Source organism: Centropristis striata, chromosome 6 (assembly GCF_030273125.1).
Source record: "Centropristis striata isolate RG_2023a ecotype Rhode Island chromosome 6, C.striata_1.0, whole genome shotgun sequence".
NCBI classification, from domain to species: Eukaryota; Metazoa; Chordata; class Actinopteri; order Perciformes; family Serranidae; genus Centropristis; species Centropristis striata.
Genome location: NC_081522.1, coordinates 33,609,791 through 33,631,782, shown reverse-complemented (window position 1 = coordinate 33,631,782; position 21,992 = coordinate 33,609,791). Strand labels below are relative to the sequence as shown.

The 21,992-nt window shown below is 37.4% G+C and overlaps 1 protein-coding gene across 1 annotated transcript in view; it reads left to right on the top strand.

Moving 5' to 3' along the window:
- Positions 1–21,992, top strand: part of pot1 (protection of telomeres 1 homolog) — a 119,560-nt gene that overhangs the window by 27,489 nt on the left and 70,079 nt on the right. The window contains exons 4-7 of the mRNA XM_059335894.1: positions 2,049–2,121; positions 5,091–5,191; positions 11,312–11,419; positions 16,417–16,500. Of these exons, the coding sequence (XP_059191877.1) occupies positions 2,049–2,121; positions 5,091–5,191; positions 11,312–11,419; positions 16,417–16,500 (366 nt within the window). The remainder of the gene's footprint in view (positions 1–2,048; positions 2,122–5,090; positions 5,192–11,311; positions 11,420–16,416; positions 16,501–21,992) is intronic.

The following is a 21,992-nucleotide window of genomic DNA, read 5'->3' as shown; positions in this document are numbered from 1 at the left end:
CTGTTGCATCACACTCGCTGCTTCTCATTGTACCAACAACTGAGACAAAGACCTGCTGTGAAGCTGCTTTCTCTAGTCCTGAACGCAAACCGTGGATTTCTCTGCTTCTTAATCTTGACCTGGTTCTGAGATCTAAGACCCAATTTACACCAAAATACCAACAGCTCAATTACAGTAGTGCTGCTTCACTTGAATAAACCTCCAGCTTGTGTGCCAAGTGGCTGCTTTAGGCAATACAATACCACAAAGAAGGCCAATTTCAAGGAAAATACTGAACACTTTGAGCTTTGTTTGTGCTGGTCACTGCCACCAAAATGGATCCCTTAAAGGAATAGTTCACCCCTAAATAATAACTTTAATATCATGGTCACTCCCTAGGCCCTCTGTGTTTGCAGCAAAAGCTTCTATTGAATGGTTTTAATAAAGCATTTACATTGATGGAATTTGTAGTGAACACATTAGCAAAACCGTTTTCTACACAGGAGGATAATCCAAAAATTCTTTGTTTACAATAGTTTAGTGAAAGTAGTTGTTTCTGTGTTTTCGGACATTGGTGAAGGGAATTGCCCACAATTTATAACAATGTGACATTTAATCACATGGTTATCCGCAGTGGTGGAAAAAGTATTCAGATCCCTTACAGGGTTTCCCATTATTTACCTAGACTCTGGCGAACTGCTCGGCTCTCATGTGCTGCGCTAACGTCACATTTCAAGCTACTGAAACTATTTTTTACACGATTGCTCAACAGAGAGTCTGTCACCCGTTAGTCAGTCAAACACGACCCACCTCTCCATCCTTCTCCGAGACATGTTTGCGCATTCACACACTTACATGCGCACTGAATTTACTGAGCTGCTCACCCCACTGATCCGCTTCAAAACCAGGCGGCAACATCCGGGTCTGAGCAGTGAGGCAAACCAGGAAGTGCCTTAACACTGCATTCTACCAAAAAATCCAGCAGGGGGTGCTGATGGTGGCTGCAAAAGCATTTGGCTCCATTCATGTCAATACAAAAGGAGAAAAATTCTCACTTGATTTATCACCTCAGAAATTTTATTTAGGACACTATGGTCTCAATCGGTAGTAAAAAATCTTCTTCAAGACCATTTGATGTTAATAGTGTAAATAATGGGCCCCATTTAGAAGAAAATAGAAGATAAAAAAATCACTTGATTTGGGGTGTGGCTACCTTTGATTGACAGGTCACTAACAAGCGAGATAAGATGCCTTAAATTAAATATAATAGAACCCTCATTCTTGATTAAAATAATTCTCAAAATATGCAATCATTAAGATCAGTGTATATGATGGAATAGTGGCATTAGAAAGTGTGAGAGGCCACCAAATTTTTGCTTTTTTTTTTTTTTAAATTCTACGCTAAATATCGATACTGGGCGGCAATGAATTGATGCAATATTGCCACGCAAAATATCGAGATACTGTGCTGTAACGATTTTCCCCCCCACCTCCACTATACAGTATACAATTTGTATTATTTTTGGGTGAACTACACTTTTTATGTATCTATTAGGGATGTTTGTGCAATATTAGGAGAAAAATCATGTAGAAAAACATTCAAATTTTAAATTTCCCTTGAAAGATTCCAATTTTTTCAGCCACCATGAGGAATAAACTAGCTAAAAAATGTTTTATCCTTCTTAGGCACCACATCTATTCTGTAAAATTCAAGAATTCCATGAATTATGATATCCACATGTTTTTCTCTGTATTCCCTTTTGCATTTATCTGTCACCTGCCACCACCTGTTCCCTCATTCCTTTTTTTTCTTCTTTACACAAGGCTATTTTCTTGTTCTTGATTAGTACGCTGCTGAAATATATTTATGAAAACGAAAGCGGCAGAATAATCCCTCTTCTGTCTCTCGGCTCGTTTCCCCGAGGCGCTCATCAACGCTCCTCACTTATTTTGACGTGGCTTTGATCAGCTGACAGGCCCTTGGTGAGATTGCTGCAGAGCTTCAGTGAGACCTAAATGCTTTCAGTTAGTCTGTAACTTAAGTTGTTTTTCTTTTTTTATTTCTCCAGGGGAAAGTGGTTAGTAAATGCCCGCCGGTGTCGCCAGCATCTCAAAACTTCATCCTGAAGACTGTCATCCAAGGTAATATTGTAATATTTGCTGTATTGAACCTTCATTCAGTCCGAGCAGCTTCCTGCTGGGTTCTGTATGTTCGACATTATACAGGAGTTCAGTGCTGTTGTACCTTTACTACAAGAATCAAACCAGAAACCAGCAGTGAAACATCTTTTTGTCTACTTTGGTTTAAGATTTTGATAATTAAACCTTTAACTCTTAACAGTGTGTTTTTTAGAAGAGGAAAAAACCTGAAATTCTGTCATTCGATTCATTTTTTATCAGAGTTATTGCACAAAGCTAATGACCAATGTGGAAAGTAATCTTTGTAATACAGACAGTGGAATAAAATCAACTTACAGTCGTGGAAAAAAATATTAGACTGCCCATGTTTTCTTCAATTTCTTGTTCATTTTAATGTCTGGTGCAATTAAAGATACATTTGCTTGGAGAAATATAATGATAGCAACAAAAATAGCTCATAAGAGTTTAATTTAAGAGGTGATATCTAGACATTTTTCATAGTTTTCTTGATAATAACCAAAATCATTATCAAGAAAAAGGAAAATTCCTAGATATTGCTTGCACAAAATGCATGTCTTTGGAAAGAAGGGAGCAAAAAACGGTATAAATGAGACTTGGATAATACTGCACGAGTTGTGTGATAATAATCATTTCAAGGGTGATAAGTATTGCTTAAATCTACACTACGGGTGTCTTTTTTTAATTAAAAAACCAACAACAAAAACACTTCCTGTGCATTTCAAATATTAGGCTAATGTAATGTACCATTCAATACTCTTGGACAACATTGAAAACTAGGTTAAATTTTGAGACACAGCCCTAAAGTGAGTAAATGGTAAAGCCCAATCTAGGTTCCTGTGTTTTGTTTTCTGGTGAAACCATGAAACAGAAATAGCCATCTTTGGTGCAAAAGTAAACAGTCTCATTATTTACACATAGTTGCTAATTCTGAGCACTTTCTGGAATTAAATGGCAGAAATAAAAAGTGTCATACACCTTTTCCTGCACTAGGGCTATCACTTCCAATAATTGAGAAGTAGCATGTAAAGTAGGGGCGGGCAATTCATTTTCCCAAGGGGCCACATGAGAAACTGTGAAGGTGGCGGGGGCCGGACCAAAAAGTCTGAACTAAATTCTGTTCAATATTAATGTAATCGCTTTATAAAATACAGTAAATTATCTGGTTTTGAGCTGCTACTGGTAAGAATACATGTTATGATAAGATTGTTCATGTAAAATGTAAAGTAAAAAATAGTAAATACTCCAATCACTATATCACCTTTCCATTTATTTTAAACACAACTGTAAATGACCTTTAGCAAGGTTCCTATTGGTGTTTTTGTATTATATAGCTTGTTTTTCATGTTTGTAAAAATTTCTGGGTGTTTTACAATGTTGTGATGCTTTTATTTTGAAAAGGTGCCGTCCAGTGTGAAAGGTGCTTTAATTTTGAAAGGCTGTGACAGGAAATAACAGGTGGAACAGTTAAATGAAAAAACGAACGGTAAATAATAACAAGTGCGTCGTAATTCATATAAAGTTGATCTAAAGTATGAAAAAAGCTTCTATAGTGGATGGCAGACAGGGCACAAGGTTTGTTAAAGTTTATTTTCTTCTGTTTTTGACAAGGTACTGAGGTAACTCAGTGTATTTTGTGGAACGCATTTCTTTGCTTTGGGTATGCATGCAGGCAGATATACGTAAACCGCCTTCAAAATAAAAGCACTGCGGTTGTATTGATTTCTTATTTCTGGGTAACCTCACGCGGGTCGCCCAATGCCCAGGTCTGATGTGAAGTGTATGTGATGCTGTTTACTGGTGGTGTTCTATTGCTTCACATTCTTCAACAAATGACTTCTCAGATTGCTTGGTGTCATTCTTCAATGGCCCACAAGTTTTATACTTCTTTTCAGAAACCGAGAACAACAGCAGCCTAGTTGACCGAGGGAACTAAAACTGATGAGAATGACAGTAGATTTTTTGAATGTCTTCATACACACAAAAACAAAACCTACAACAAAAGGACGAAACATGAATGCGACTGTCACGAAACAAACACAAAATCCCACAATGCACCAGCAGGTCAAAAACTGCACCAAAACTGACAGACTGTCTGTAAACCAACAATACCGTGCGGTGGACCTGCTCATCCTACAAGCTGGAGACACAGCGGGGTTGTCAGAGAGTTTAAATGAATAAATGGAAGGGTGTCTCCCCGCCACAATAAGAGCCTCAGCTCTCTGTGGCTCTTTAATCAGGCTACTCAGAGATAAGAAGGCCACAGACAAGACAACAAAGAGACACACAAGCCTCCGTCTGCTTCTACAATCCAGACCAGATAAACAGCTTAACACACACACACACACACACACACACACACACACACACACACACACACACACACACACACACACACACACACACACACACAGTCGGCCTCATGCATAGATGTTTTCTTATTTTTCTCTAATTTTGAAGAAGAGTAAGTAAGGTCCATTAAACTATATACAGTCATGGAAAAAATGATTAGACCACCCTTGTTTTCTTCAATTTCTTGTACATTTTGTGCTAGATTAATCAAGCTACTTTTGGCTTATATAATTTTCCCAAAAAGCAAAACATAGCCATTACAGTTAGCCAAAGGTGATGTCTTTAAATTGCCTGTTTTGTCTAAAAAAATCATTCTGAAAACCCAAATATATTCAGTTTTTTAATCACACAAGAGAAAGGAAGTAAGAGAATCGAGAATCTGCATTTTCCTTGAAAAAAAAACGTAATTGATTTTTTTTTTTTTTTTAAACAGTTGCCAATTAAAATATAAGATTGATTGGATTTATTGGACAGTTTTGTGAGCTGAAACATACCCTGTCTTTGTGATTTAATGAGTATAATTTGATGATTACATATACAGGGTATGTCTGTCATACATGACTGAGGTCTTCTCCTCATCATGTTCTGCGTGTGTTTTGCAGAAGATGATTCCCCACAGAACGCCGCGTCTCAGAACCCGTCCATCAACGTCTTCCTGTTTGGAGCGCTGGCCTGGGACTTCAATCAAACTGTCAATCAAGGGGTAGGTTCACTCCATCATCAAACACATGATGTTTACTCCTTCAGACAGAAACACATGTGGAGGTTTCTCTCTCTGTGCAGTTGTTATTTACGTGAGATACAAGGACAAAAGATATATTTACAATATAAAACAAATGTCCAACAAATTAGAAGTACTAAAGATAACTCCTCGAGGTTTCTAACTATCCTGGAAAAACTGCAAATGGCGATCCCCAACCCGTTACTGCATCTATATTAATTTGTTTTTACAGTGTCTATATTTAGCATGTGCAAATATGCTTCTGTGACAAAGTGTGGATGGAGATGATGCTGATGGTGACGTCTGACTGCTGAATCTAATTTACACTCTAGAGTTATTTTCTGTTCCTCTTCCCTCCTTTGTCACCAAAGTGTTAACGAATCCTCCGGGTGTTCGTTCCCCTTTGCCTTCCCAGACAACTCCAACTTCATTTGGACTTTTCTGGTCCCTATTGCTGATCTCCTTCCATACAGCATGATGGTCTTTTTGTCAATTTTGGCACCATTGAGGGTACAATTGAAGATAAAGCAGGGAATATGCTTTAGGCTCTGATTGACCAGTCCCTTCAATGGCAATTCCTCCAACAAGACAGTAGAGGTGAGGGGTTGGGGATAGTATAGTCGTATAATATCGCAATGTTTTGCGTACCAATATTATATCGATTAATGGCCGCCAAGTATCGATATTTCGTGTTCTGATGGCCAGCAGCCTGTCAGTATTTTTGCCGTTTTTTGCTGGAGATTCTGGTATTCTATGAAACTGGAAGATCTAAGGAATCTATAGGTAGGGCTTGGCGATATGGACCAAAAGTCATATCCCGATATTTAGGCTGAATAATGATATGCAATATTTATCCCAATATTTTTATCACAAAGTGAGAGCAAATGTTCAGTCAAAGTCAAATCTGACATGTCACAAGTAGTTTTATTGAAACTTTTTATTTAAGTGAACATAAATACTGTATAACAACAGGAGTACCTTTAAAAAAAAAAAAAAAAAAACAAAGCTCCATAAAGTGCACATTTAAATAAAACAAATCTTAAATAAAAATAGCCTGTGAAATAAAATTGGCCAGTCTTTTTCTGAAGTAAATATATTTATATGACAAAAGAATAACAAACATTACAAAATAACTAAATATGACAAACCCTAGTAAGGGCAGCATTTATATATAAAGAAAAACAATTTTTTTTAAACCATCTCGAAATATGCAATATGGTCTAATTCCATATCACATTTAAAAATATATCTTTTATATCGATATATCGCCCAGCCCTATCTATAGGCACCATGTGCGTCAGGATATCGTGTCGAGAAGTTGTCAAAATAATGCTGCAAGGTTAGGCAATTTTTTGTTGTTTATTTCAAAAAATTAAGAGCAGTGAAGATTAAAGTTGAGGAAAGTTTGATAAAATGCTGCAGTTGTTGTCGTCCATACATGTTTGATATCAGTTCAGTTCAGTTTGACTGAATACTTTGTTGGTCAGTCTGTGGGTTTGACTCTCATTGTGGAGAAATAAAAAGACTGAAGTGAGATGAATAGACTGAGAATTTTCCCTTATTTGACAAAACAATTTTTGATTGAATTTAATTTTGTTTCCATAAAATTTAATTCAAACAGTTAAATCGCAATACATTGTATCGAAATACTCACCATATCACAAAATGCTTAAAATCGCAATAATATTGTATCGGGACTCAAGTATTGGGATAAAATCGTATCGTTGGGCCTCTGATTCACACCTCTACAAGACAGCAGCTTTGTAAGCAGTGACTCAGGTCGTCTGTATAGGTGGTGTCATGGCAATTTTGACAACTGCACTAAGTTAATGGGTGAGCTGGCCAAACACAAAGCACTCAATACTTTGTTCAGCAAGTTTTATTATCACATTCGTATTCCATACACCGCACAATCCCGAATGGCTCTTTCACAGTACAACAAAGTCCCATACACCGCTCGACTTATATCTGTTGTAGTTCCCAGCATTGATGCTTCAGCAAGTCTCAATGTGGCCCTATCTTCCTGCCCTATACATCACATCAGGACAGAGCCCACTGATCCACATGTTCCCCTCAATCATGGTGTTATCAGAGTTAAGTTCACAGAGGAAGTTCCCACAAGGCTTTGCGTCTTGAATACCAAGTAGGTCGCCGCCTACTTTATGTCCCACCATGCAGGAAACACCAAATTTCCTTCACAGTGGGCATTAGACTTTATGTTCGCCAACATATGCTAGTTTGAAATGAATATTTAAATGAGTCAAATGTAGCATATATGTATAGGTGTTTGCAAACGCACAACATTAAAATTTTGTCCCTCCTCCTCAGCTGAACAGCTGGAGGTAGAAAGAGTGTAGTGCAGTGGCTGAGCGAGTAAGAGAGGGAATGAAGAGAGGGAACAGCATTAGTCAGAACAAAGCCGTGACTCCGATTTCCGTTTTGATCTGATATTAATTCAATTGCAGATATTTTAAGTTACAATACCAATTTTTCTTGTCCACGAAATTGTTAAAAATATTATTTTTCACATTAAGAATTGACCCCAAAGCAGTTAGATTAATGTATTTTTTATGAGATAAACACACTGGTCAACACAATAAAGTGCACCTCCATTTGATGAGAAAAAAAAGTACAAGTGGTTATTTTAGTGCAAAGGGTGTGTTGCAGAGATGATACAGTACACAAATAAATAAACACACACACCCACACACACAGGTTTTGTGTGAATATGAGGGTCATCCTGTCATTGTGTCTGTGTGTGGTTTATTTGGTCAGTTAACCCACTAATACAGCAGTGCAGAGGAGAGAGACACTGAAACATATAAAACCACAACAACCTGTTTGTGATCAGATACCACTGCTTGGTATCCTACGGACCCCCTTACGCAGGTTGTCACATATTGCTGCTTAGTCACACCCCTCCCCGTCTGATACAGGGTTCATACAGGTGCTAGAAATCATTGAAAGTGCTTGAATTTAATTGTTGAATTTCAAGGTTTGAAAAGTGCTTGGATTTTGGATTCAGTGCTTGTGAATGCTTGAAATTCTTACTGTATTTCTCTTGCAACCTGACTATAGATAACTGCATTTTCAATGGAAAAAAAAAACAAAAACTGAATAGCCTATAGCCGTCATCTGAAATAAAGACCGCTCCGCCTGCTTTTCGCCTGCTTCTTGCCTGCTTCTCGCCTGCTTCTCGCCTGTGTCTTCTTGTTTCTGAGATGTTTCTTGTTGCTCTACCCTGTATCTTCTTACTGAAGGGAGTTTTTCTAATTCCTAGTGGATGTGAGGGCTCCTGAAGTATCCTATTTGTGGGTCTTTCCTCCTAGTTTGGGTCGTGTTTAGTTCCACCAGCTGCCGGTTGATGATTTTTGTGAGCTTACTTTTGCTCCTAGCCCCTAGATTCCCATACCAGTATGTTTTATGTGATTAGCAAACTACTTTTAGTTGTTAAAAGTGTAATACCATTACTGGTGGTATGTTTAAGTGAAATTACCCCTTTTAGTATTGAAGTACTCATCTAAAACATGCCATTTACAACCATTGTAAGGTACTGGAGAAGCTTGAAAGTGCTTGAATTTGACCACTGAAAAAGTGTACGAACCCTGCTGGTACCAACCTGTCAATCTAGACCAGGGATGGGCAACTGGAGGACTGGGGGCCTTATACGGCCCGCACCCTCACTTCAAGTGGCCCTCAGTACAATTAGATGCATTTGAGCATGAAATCTTAAAAGTTCAGTGTAAAAATGCACAAAATTACTTCTTTCAATTAATGTTGGTCTGCTGTTCTTGCAATAAAAAAAAAAGAAATCGCAGTGGTTATTTTTTATTTAATAACCTTTTGTATTCCTATTTATACTGTTATACATGCGTTTGAGCATGAAATATGTTAAGTTACTGCACTGTAAACATATTTAAAATTGCAGTTTCATCATATCTGGTTAAGTGCACGGTCCTATATGTGGCCCTGTGGTAGTGTTGATGAAAAATTGTGGCCCCCTGCAGCATTTAAGTTGCCCATCCCTGTCCTAGAGGGTTAGTTGGGATGTGATATTGTTTAACTCCGTGGATAACAGTGAACACTTTCAGGCAGTCTCACCTGGACTTGGATCGTTGGTTACAGAAAGTTTCTGAATAGTTGGTTGGAAAGGTGTAAGGGGAGGTGGTTCAGTTCTGCAGGAGTATTCTTTTAAATGTACCAAAAATAAAAATGTGCTCTTTAATTCAACTTTTATGATGCATCTGCTGTGTCCTACTGAAATAAAGACAGATGGCTGTTTTAGAAAATGCTTCATATTTCTTCATCTTGTTGCTTTAGAGGACACAGGGAGAAAAGGGTGCCAAATGTTCCCAGGAGAGGAGACGAAAATGCAAATTGAGAAAAACCTTTCTCTTATTCTATCATCTTACATTTTTGTTCACTCTTCATAGTCATATCAAAACAAATTCATAAAATGTAATCAAACTTAATGTAATACAATGCCCTTCTACGTCGTTAGAAAACATAATTTGATGATTGGATCTGTTCTTATGAACATCTTTTAAAGATGTATATCATGGGTCTCAAACTCGCAGCCCACGGGCCAATTGCGGCCCTTGTGACGATATTTTGTGGCCCTCACCTTGATATGAAAGTTTACTGTGAGTTTTATATGAATGGCACTTTACCGTGTTGTGTGTGGAAGGTCCCTTTAATTACTTTTTTTGGTAAGTTTGTCTTTTTTTTATAGTATTTCTGTGTCTTTTTTTGGTAATTTGTCTTTTTTTGGTATTTTAGTGTTTTTTCAGTCATTTTGTGTCTATTTTTTGTAATTTTGTGTCTTTTTTTTGGTCATTTTGTGTCTCTTTGTTGGTGATTTTGTGTCTTTTTTAGTAATTTTGTGTCTTTTTTTTAAGTAATTTAGTTTTTTTCTGTCATTTTGTGTCGTTTTTTGGTCATTTTGATACGGCCTCCAGCGGCCCCCAGGTAATTTGAGTTTGAGACCCCTGGTGTATATGGACAATAACGGACAAAACTATAACAATAAAACCCAATTATCCTTTTTTTTTTTGTGTATTTATTTTTATTGTTTTAAAACCCAATTATCCTTTAACACAGGAAACAAAGCATGCTTGTAATCCAGTGTTTCTTTAATTTTATTGATATCAGCCTCACTGTTTGGCCAAATCTGACCTATAATTTGTCTCCTCGTGCAAACTCAACATTTCCTGCTTCTGTTCCTTCATATTAAAAGCCTACAACTGGCTTTTCTTGTGAAGCGGCTACAGGTAATGTGTATTTGTCACCAGTAGCTCCTCTGTTGTTTCTGCCAAAGTTGCTGCCTCCAGTATTCTGGCAGCTGTAAACAGAACTTCCTGTTACCTTGTTAACCACGGTTTGCGTCACCACATCAACCAGGAGTGAACACTCGAGGATTACAACTTTCAGGTCTGCTTCAAAGAATAGATGATGCATGAGTCCGCCATGTATGCAGACTCCGGTGTGACAGTTCACCTCCTGCAGCTGCCTTGAACTTTACAAACAAAGTGACTCTGAGTCATCGTTTCTTTTCAGTCCACTCTGATACTGTCACATGTGATGTTGTTTACTGAGCGTTGAGTCTGTTTTTGACCTGGACGGGGACAGTGAACACATCAGGGATAATCCGTCTGTCAGCAGCATCTCACTGTGTTTTTGGTTTCCCCCACAGCGGCATCTTGATGGAACTCAAATCGCCGTAAAGCTGGTTGAAGGCAGGAAGTCATCGCAGCCTGAGCCGCTGTGCTCGGCTGCAGATCACAGAGGTCTTGTCAGGCTGTGTGTCTCTGTAATATGATTATTCAGACTATCTGCTGTCCCTTTGTCAGCCCTGAGCGCGAGCTTTAAATCTGTCTCAGGGGCAGCTGACACGCCGAACAAAAGACAATCTCCACTTTTCACACCAGCTTATCATCTGCGGTTTGTTGTGACGTCTTGCTTAACGTCTCCAAGGAAGCAACATCTGCTGCTCCAATCTGTCCTCCCTCTGGGAAGAAGGATGTATATTTATCTGTCTCCCACCCCTCAGTTTTAATCCCTGATTTTTCTGCTTGTTTTTGTTCGTCTTGTGTTTTCTTGCAGGATCTGGTCGTGGTCACTGGCTTCACTGTGGGGAAATCTCCCACATTCAACAAGGACAAGCTGCACCCCTGTAACCTGCAGCTAAAAGGAGACGACGCCTGTGTTTATGTGAGGATTTTTGTAAATCAATGAATTTGGTCGATCACGTGGCATTTTTAATCAATCTGTGTATTTTTAAATTTTATCTCTGATTGCGTATCATTATCACTGAACTGAAACACGACCGAGCGTCCAGTTCTGCGGCCGTACAGCAATAAGCCAATGAGCTGAGAATTAAGTTGGATAAAGCTACAGTTTACAAACTGAACATTGCAAAAACGGCTATAAAACACAGAAATACAAGAGTATTAATTTGCGCAAAACTAGCTTACTGTAAAAAAACCTTGCTAGCATGAATTACAAGGTTTAATTTGATCCAAAACTTATTTAAACACAAAACACACTTAAATATGCAAGATTACTGTGAAAACTAACCTCATGCCTCTTTGGGGGCTAACACATAAAACATTGGACTCCTTGACGTTATCTTTACAGTTTAATTTCACATGATTTAGTTTTACGATCCACAGGATCAAGTCTATTTTTGTCCTTTCAAAATAAAAGCACCCTTTCAAAATAAAAGCGTCCTTTCAAAATAAAAGTGTCCTTTATCAAAATAGACTTTTGCACAGTACTGTATACATCTTTTATTTTGCCCAATGAATGCATGCAGCAATTAATTGATGAATTGATTATTAACGTTATTGATAATAGAGTTGGTAGGTTTCTTCCAAACACCCTTCCCTAATGTGCAGACATAAATAAAAGGAAACCAACATTAAGGGTCTTAGTAAGGTGTTTTGCCATACATTGCTGCCAGAAGCTTCAATGTGCCTCTACTGCCCAACCTGTTGGTCCAAAAACGCACATAGGTCTTTGATTGGGTTGAGATCTGGTGACTGCAAGATAATTCACATTACTTTCCTACTCATCAAACTCTCCAGTGAGCCCCTGTGCCCTGTGGATGATGGCACTGTCATCCTGAAGGAGACAACTCTCATCAGGACACAACTGTGTCATCACAGGATGAAGATGATCACTCAGAAAATTAAGGTCAATTGGGCCTGCTCAGCATTACTTTTAGATGAACCACAGAGCATGACAGGATGTTAACGGCTTCACTGCATAATGCAGAACACCTGTGTAGAGCAGAGTTGCTGTCTGGCTTTCTGTATGTAAAAATAAACTTACAAAAGTTCTATACATAATATTGGAGTACCAACCAACAAAGCCACTCTTGACAAAAAAACTTGTGAGGCTCTAAGGCAGGGATGGGCAACTTAAATGCTGCAGGGGGCCACCATTTTTCATGGACACTACCACAGGGCCACATATAGGACGCTGCACTTAACCAGATATGATGAAACTGCAATTTTAAATATGTTAACAGTGCAGTAACTTAACATATTTCATGCTCAAATGCATGTAAACTGCAAAACAGAGCTGTCTAAAAACAAGATAAAAACACTAAATCTGAGGGAAATGATCTTGCTGCATGGACAGATCATTTCACTTGACAAGATTTCTTAAATTAAGATTGTTAAATCTAGAAATAAGCATGTTGAACGCTTAAAATAAGAAATTAACTAACACTTCTAAATCTAAGTTTGTTTTATCTTAAGAACCAAATCATTTGCAGTGTAGAACAGTATAAATAAGAATACAAAAGGTTTGAAGCAAATAAAAAATAACCATTTACTGTAATTTATTTTTTCAGTGCAAGAATAGCAGATCAACATTAATTGCAAGAAGTAATTTTGTGCATTTTTAAACTGCACTTTTAAGATTTCATGCTCAAATGCATGTAGTTGTACTGAGGGCCACGTCAAGTGAGGGTGTGGGCCGTGTGCGGTCCCCGGGCCTCCAGTTGCCCATCCCTGCTCTAAGGACTCTGAGTTCTTGCTCTAGAGCCCGACCAACTTTAGATTTTTGATATGGTGGCTGATTTAGTAATTTTTTGAGCTGGAATGAAAATATAACTTTTTTCTGTGGATTGTGCACCAATTTTTCACCACTCTGCAAAGGTACCCAGAGAGCTACAGGTGCATCTCAATACATTAGAATATCATGAAAAAGTCAATTTCCAGTAGTTCAAGTCAAATAGACCCAACCAAGTATTGAGTCATATAGATGGACATACTTTTCAGAGGCCAACATTTCCATATTAAACATCCTTTTTAAAATTTGAAATCTTTTCACATTTTTTGATACACTGAATTTTAGGTCTTCATTAAATGTAAGTCATAGTCATTATAAGTAGAAGAATTTAAATAAATCAAGACCTGAAATGTTTCATTCTGTGTGTAATAGAACTATATAATGTGTTATTTCCACTTTTTGAATTGAATTACTGACATGAATAAACTTTTCCATGATATTCAAATTTATTGAGATGCACCTGTACTTTCTCAAATATAAAACTTTATTAAAAATCAAATTTAACATCGTTATACATTATACAAACAATGTATTACATATTTCAGCCAATCATATCCATGATAACTGAGAAAATAAATACTAAATAGGAATAAAATAAATAACTAAAGAAACATTGTTACTGTTCAGTGTTAGTCAATTGCTGACTATTTATACATAAATGAATAGCTAACAGCATTTCTAAATCACGCCAAGCAACATTTTCTACACTATATATTGTGTAAAAATAGGTTTTCATAACAGCATAACTCTGACAGAATACACACTGCTATCAAAAGGCCTTTGATATAATTGCTAGTAATGTTATTATGGAGATATTTGTAACTAAATTCTAAAGTAACTAATGCATCACAGCATCGTTAGCTGTATCTGTATCTGTGTGTGTGTGTGTGTGTGTGTGTGTGTGTTCTTGCGTTTAACAGTCATAGTGAGGACCTTCTTGCACTGCGGGGACGTTTTAGGCAGTCCTCACAACACACGCGTGCGTGCGTCCGTCCGTCCTTGCATTCAACAGTCAAAAGTGAGGACCTTCCTGCACTGTGAGGACATTTTAGCCAGTCCTTAAAACTTTTTAAGGTTAGAGTTGTGTTTAGGTAAGGATTAGGATTAGAGTTAGACATTTAGTTGTGATGTTGTGGTGAAGGGGTAGTGGAGGCATTATGTTATAGGAAGTCCTCACAAGTATAGAAGTGTGTGTGTGTGTGTGTGTGTTCTTGCCACATAATGAGGACCGACAGAGTGAGGACATTTTTGTGAAGTGAGGACATTTCAGCCAGTCCTCACTACTTTAAAGGCTTGTTACAATTAGGTTTAGGGTTAAGGTTAGGCATTTAGTTGTGATGGTGAAGGTTAGGGTACGGGTTAGGAAATTCGCTATTCCAATGAGGGCCCTCACAAAGATAGAAGTACAAGTGTGTGTGTGTGTGTTTGTCTTTATATAGTTGTGAGGGCCAACCCTTGGCGGAACACCAACACTGTGAGGACATTTGTAGTTGTGAGGACATTTTTCCCAGGCCTTAATTAATCATCTGTATGAATTTCAGGGAAGGTCCTAACAGAGATGGTAAACCCTGAAATGTGTGTGTTGGGCTAGGGGAGGTGGTCCTCACAACTATATAAAGGTGTGTGTGTGTGTGTGTGTGTGTGTGTGTGTGTGTGTGTGTGTGTGTGTGTGTGTGTGTGTGTGTGTGTGTGTGTGTAAATTCACTCTCCAGGCTGTAACAGTCTGTTAGCGCATGAGATCTTGTGCGTGAGCTGTACATTAAGCGTGACTCATCTTTGCTCGTGTCTCTGCATCGGCATCAGACATAACAACAACAACAACAACAGCAACAATTCCACCTGGAGATGAGTGCTTGTTTACCTGCTGATGAAGCTTCTCATGTTTTACCTGCCGGCTCAGCCATCACTACATACTCTGATTTACAGCTGACACAAACTCATCTGTTCACTTCCAAAACTGCAATCTCAAATGCTCTTTTTAAACCGTATATATTTAGGGTTCCAAAAACTAAATGAAAACTGCTCATTAAAAATAAATGAATTAAATTAAATAATAATAAATGAAAGTCTTGTCCAAAGCTGTAAAGGTCTTAACGCTTATTGAAAGAAGTTTACCGGTCAGTTTTTCCCTGTACTAGGATTTTGGAGGGTTTTAGGTGGTGTGTTGATCAAGTAATCAAGCTGTAGATGGAGATTTGTAAGTGCGTTTTAATATAACAATAAACAAGAAGATAGACATTAGTCTCTTTTCAGCCAACAGGTGAGTTCTCAGAAATGGAAGTTATGTACGGTAGGTATGAAAGAAGCTAGATGTGTAAAATCAACCTGCATAGGGCTGGGCGATATGGACCAAAAGTCATATCCCGATATATTTAGGCAGAATATCGATATACAATATATATCCCGATATCTTTTTATCTCAAAGTGAGAGCAAATGTTCAGTCCAAGTCAAAGCCAAATATGACATGTCACAAGTAGTTTTATTGAAACAGTTTATTTAAGTTAACATAAATACTGTAAACAACAGGAGTACCTTTTTATAAAATCAAAGCTCCACAAAGTGCACATTTAAATAAAAATATCTTAAATAAAAATAGCCTATGAAATAAAATAGGTAAATCTTTTTCCAAAATAGATAGAATAACCTACATTACAAAAGAACTAAATATGACAAACCCTAGTAAGGGCAGCATTTATACATAAAGAAAGATATATTTTTTAACTATATCAATATATGTGATATGGTCTGATTCCATATCACATTTAAAAATATATCGATATATATTTTTCATATCGATATATTGCCCAGCCCTAGGCTAGACGAGTGTAACCGAGTGTTTTAGGCTTTTCTAACTGAATGTGCGTTTTAATAAAATAATAAAAAAAACAATAGACATTAGTCTCTTCTACTCATTTGGCTTGGGCGGTGGAAAAAAAAACACTTATTTAAGTCTTAAATACCGTTTAACTTTAACTCCTCAAAGTTTTTCATGTGAGACAGTTGATGCTTTCTAATTATTATTCAACTCTCCTCACTTTCTCATCCTGTCATCTTCCTGCAGCAGCAGTGGTGTCTGCACGCTGAAAACACATCACTGTAATATTTCCTCTCTGTCTTCATCCTTCAGGTGTCCCACCTGCCGCCTCCTCCTCCTGATCCCAGAGCCCTGCGGACCTCCAAGAGGAGGTCTGCTCTCTCCGCCTCCGCTGAGGTCAGTGTCAGAGGCCTGGTTAGAGGCTGCTGCAGCGTGATGCTGTGGAGGTCTTGTATCTGTCAAGGAGCTTCATGTCAGCTGCTGGCCGTCCCAGAGCACCGTGGCTGGATCAGACCTCGCTGTCTCTGTGGTTATGATGTCGCTGTGTGATACTGTTTGAGTCTTTAACCTCACAGCTTTCAATAACTGCTTTGAGCAAACCATCGCATTAAATATGTTGAAGTCAGTGCAGAATTAGGACAAGTTTAGCATCTTTTTAAAACGTTCCATTAGGGGTGTGCCATATCGTATCGTTCACGATAATATCGGTATATTTTTTTATGGTTAAAAAAAATGCATATCATGATATTGGCCACGTTCTTACTTCTTGATGTAGTGGTTAAAGTTGTTTTAAACACAAAAAACGACTTACTCCCTGTCGCTAAACACATGCAGCTTTCAAAATAAGAGCACAGAGTGTTAAGAGAATCCACCACAGAACTTACAAGAATACTGTCAAAATAAGATGCCTTAAATAAAACATATTTATTCTCCTTTATAAAATGTCATTAAAACATGCCCCCGAAACCCCTAAATGGTTATTTTTATTATTTGCTCATACTCAAGAGTGAAGAGTAATTTTTTTTTGATTTTGCAACTTTTGAGATTTGCACTTCACGTTACATTTTAGATTTTAATTTATTTATACAGACTAAAAAAAACATATTTTCTATATCTTTTTAAGTATTTCGTAATATTACAAGAATATATTTACAAGAAAACTGTCAAAATAAGACGCCTTAAATAAAACACATAAGAACCTTTATTCTCCTTTACAAAATGTCATTAAAATATGCCCCCGAAACCCCTAAATGGTTATTTTTATTATTTGCTCATACTCAAGAGTCAAGAGTAATTTTTTTGTATTTGGCAACTGTTCAGATTTGCACTTCACACTACATTTTAGATTTTTATTTATTTATACAGACTAAAAAAAAAATCATGTTTTCTATATTTTTTTTAGTATTTCCTGATATTGTCAGGTATATCGTTATCGCAAAATTAGCAATATTGTGATATTCTTTTAGGGCCATATCGCCCACCCCTACATTCCATTGAGAACAAGAATCTTATATTTTAGGAGTAAAGTTGAACATATTGAGAAAAATGAATTATATTATCAGAATAAAATCAGTTGGGTTTTTTTAAACAATATGTTTATTGATTTTCACAGCACACGGTGAAAAACAAACAAACACAAAGAACAAACAAACAAATAAAATTAAAATAAAAAAAAACCCACACTGGGCTATACTACACTACAACTCGGCTCAAAGAAAAATACATATCGACAGATTATTCAAAAATTATATCGATACAAAAGTAAATGACAGTTAAGAATCCAGTCCTATGTAAATCCTTGTGTAAATATGGTTGAAATATTCATACCAATATATAACATAAAAGGGTCCCATATTCTATGAAAGATGTCATCTTTATCATGCAGCATACATGTCAGATAGTCAAGAGATATATATTCTATTATAACATTATGCCATTGAGTTCTGGAGGGAGCTTTATCTGTTATCCAGTTTAAGAGAACACATTTTTTAGCACAGAAAGTTAACATTTTGTACAATTTCTTCTCATATTTATCAACAATAAAGCCATTTGCTACCCCAAGCAACATGCATAATGGGTCACATAGCAGATTCTTAGATAAAATCCTATTAATCTCCTTCCCCATCATGTGCCAGAACTTTTGTATATTCCTGCATAAGCAATGAGTTAGACTCATAGTTTTTTATTAAAATGCACATTAAAGTAAGCTATAAAAACCTTTTTAAAAGCCAAAATAAACTACCTTTTTGTGATGGGTTATCAGTTTTAACCTTCCTTGATGTTTGTTTTTACTTTTTTGTAATTTTGAACCCTAACCCTACAAAAACAAAACAGCTTTCAAATAGATTTCAGCAGTGACAACATCATGCATTTAACCCGCTGGGGTCGATGTTGTTAGCGGACACTTTTTTTTACCATCTGTGATACGTGACTGGTGAGCCCATGAAAGCTATCTAGTCCCCTAATCCTTTCTGTAATGTTGAATGAACACAGCAACACGGTGTTTGAGAGGACAGCTCAGTAGGAGTTGAAACAACATGAATGAAACCATATGGTAGGAGTCCAAACTTACCAGCAGTAAAGGTCCTCCCAGACATTGGCTGTTGTGAAGGGACAAACTGCTTATAAAGGATGAAAGGAAGCAAGTATGTGGGTTTTAAAGGGGACATATTAGGCTAATTTTCAGGTCTGTAGTTGTATTTTAATTTGTACAGCTTTAATGTCAAAGAAGCCATTATTTTTGGCAGACTGCCGAGGTCAGCCCTACACACGGGTGTGTATGTGACTGATTGACTGAGTGTGTGAGGGAATAATTGAGTCACTGAGTCGCACTTTGCCTGGAATGCCGGTGCTTTTACTTCACTCATTTCATTTTAAAGGTATTTCATTGAATAGAATAGCCTTTTTTGTCATTGTACACAGCACAACGAAATTAGAGTGCAACTCCCATAGTGCATAAAACAAATTAAGAACAACAACACACAAACACTTAAGGATAAAAAGTATAAAATATCACATTTCATGCCGTGAACGGAGATCTGGCTGTTTATGGATAATACAATGGCGTTCATATACATGATTATGTAGATGTATATGGAATAGTTAATAGAGGTGGGAATCATTAGAGGCCCCACGATATACACAATATATTTTATCCCAATACTTGAGTCACGATACGATATTGTTGCGATTTTAAACAGTGAGTGGTGAGTATTGCGATTTAACTGTTTCACTGTATTTTGTGTCCACAAAATGAAATTCAATCGAGAAATTTTCTGTTCAATAACAGAAAATTCTCAGTCTATTCATCTCACTTCAGTCTTTTTATTTCCCACAATGAGAGTCAAACCCACAGACTGACCAACAAAGTATTCAGTCAAACTGAACTGAACTGATATCAAACATGTATGGACGACAACAACTGCAGCATTTTATCAAACTTTCCTCAAGTTTAAACTTCACTGCTCTCAATTTTGTTGAATGAAACATAAAAAACCAACAACTTTGCTGCGTTATTTCAACAACCTCCAGACGCGATATCCTGACCCTTTTTAGTTTCATATGACACCAGTATCTCCAGTATATTCCTAAAAGTGAGTCCGCTGCGGCTTTAGGAAAAAATAAAAATGGCAAGATGGTGCGTTTTTAGTGTTGGACGGTTAGAACCGTCCAACACTAAATATCAATACTTAACGGTCATGAATCGATATAATATTGCCACGCAAAATATCGCAATACTTTGTTTTATCGACCCCCCCCCCCCCCCTTTAATAGTTACTGGCATTAACTATTCCTGTAACACATAAAACTAGAGATAGACTGATATATCGGCCGGCCGATATATCGGGCCAATATTTGCGTTTTTTACTAGTATCGGCATCGGCCGATACGTGTGTGCATTCTCCGAACAATTAGCCCATTTCACTGAGCCAACACCAGGCAAGGCTCGGTGCAACATCTGCCGTTCTCTGGTGAGCTGCTGCTGATACCAGAAAAAAGAAAAACACATCAAATATGTGGATCATCTGAGTTTGCTATCCAACTGTTAATATGTTTTGTTTGTTTTGTAACATTTGTTATCATTGTTTCTTTTTTTATTATGTTAATGGAGAGAGAAATCGGCTTCAAGAATCGCCCCCAAAAAATCGGCAGCACATATCGAGGATCGGTTAAGACTGATGTCAAAATAATCGGTATCGGCATTAAAAACCTGTATCGGTCGACCACTACATAAAACCCAAAAAATCGCATTGACCAACCGTGGTCAGCCCTATACTAGGTTTTCACCTAGTCTTGTTCTCGTACTGTCTCTCTGAATGTGGCTGTATTCACTCTGAATAGCCGGTTTTAGTTTATCTCTCTTTAACCCCCTCCTGAAAAAGCCCAGTCTTGGCACACAGATATCAGTGTGCTGGTTTGTAATCCGTTTGACATCCAACTTCTTTGTTCTTGGTTGAGGCTGCAAAATTGCTGGTAAAAGTTTGATAAAGTTCAATGATGTATACGCCCCTTTGGCTGCAAAGACTGGAGGTGAATGGGGGAAAAAAAATATTGACATGTATGTAACTGCAGCCTTACAAAAGTAGTTCTCAAGCTGTGGCTTGGTGGTATATTTGAATAAGCTTGCAGGTGACATAGGAAGGGCAGCCAAAGCTGAATGGCTTGTTGAATCTCGTGTTTTCTGATTCAGGCAGTCCGAAAAGAACGAGTGGGTCGTCTCATTTCACAGTTTGTTGGTTGCTAGGCAATCCAAATGTTTGTGCACTCGCACTGATAAAGTGAGTTTGTTTGTTTGTTTGTTTGTTTGTCCCCCTCAAGCAAAATTGCAAAAATAACACCAGCCTTTCATGATTAAAGCCCGTCTGACTATCAGCCTGCAGAGACTCATGAGAATGAATCTGGAAGTCGGCTGTAAACTCTGATTAACAACAGAGATCATCTGCTGCCACTGTTCCAGATATAATCATATAATAAATCATAGATGCGTACTGCTTCACAACCACGGGAAATAAAATATTAAGCCTGTGACAGATCAGTAAAACAGTATTAGTGATGTACAGCTGTGATAAACATTTTTAGAACAGAATAAATTAACAGACAGAATAACTCTCGCAGAATAAGAATAAATAAAACGGATTACTTCTTTTTTTTTTACAAGTCTGTGATCAAATTTTAAAGGCTGATTCTGACTCTTCAAGTTTGATCTGCATTGTAGAACAATTGCTGGTTAAAAAAACAAACATTTTTGGACAGACTGCCTCTCTCTGGTTTTGTCTTTTATGAGCGTATGCTCATTCTCCAGATCTTCATTATTCTCCTCTGAAATCACATCTGACTGGAAACTTTGAAGAGATGAAGGAAGCTGGAAACTATCGGATGCTCTGATCAGTTGTTTCCCCAGCTTTTCAGTCATCAGAGGTGGCATTTCTTTCGTTTAATGCCAAGAATACAAAATCTGTCGTTCTTAGAAAACATGGATATAAGTTATTCATTGTTGGAAAAATCTGTCGTGTCCTCAGTTTGCCTTCATCACAGTGTGAAGTGATGATGAGATGTGGAGGGTCCACCTTACTGTTAACCAAACATGCATGTTTGGCAGCTGTTGACTCAGTTATACACACAGTTATAGCACTGTGATGATGGATGTGATATAAGGCTTGTAAAACATGAGTTAAACATAAGTTTGTTTGCAGTAGGGTTGTCAAAAGTATTGATACTCAAAAAAGTATCGATACTAAAACGTTGTATCCGGATACGATACTCATTTTCAAAAGTATCGAGACCCCCGAGCACAGCATACAACCTCAAAATATTGTTATAATTGTCATTGTTTATTGTATTTATTTATTTTTTGCACTACCTCAGACCTGAAGCTTGTTATCATAGTT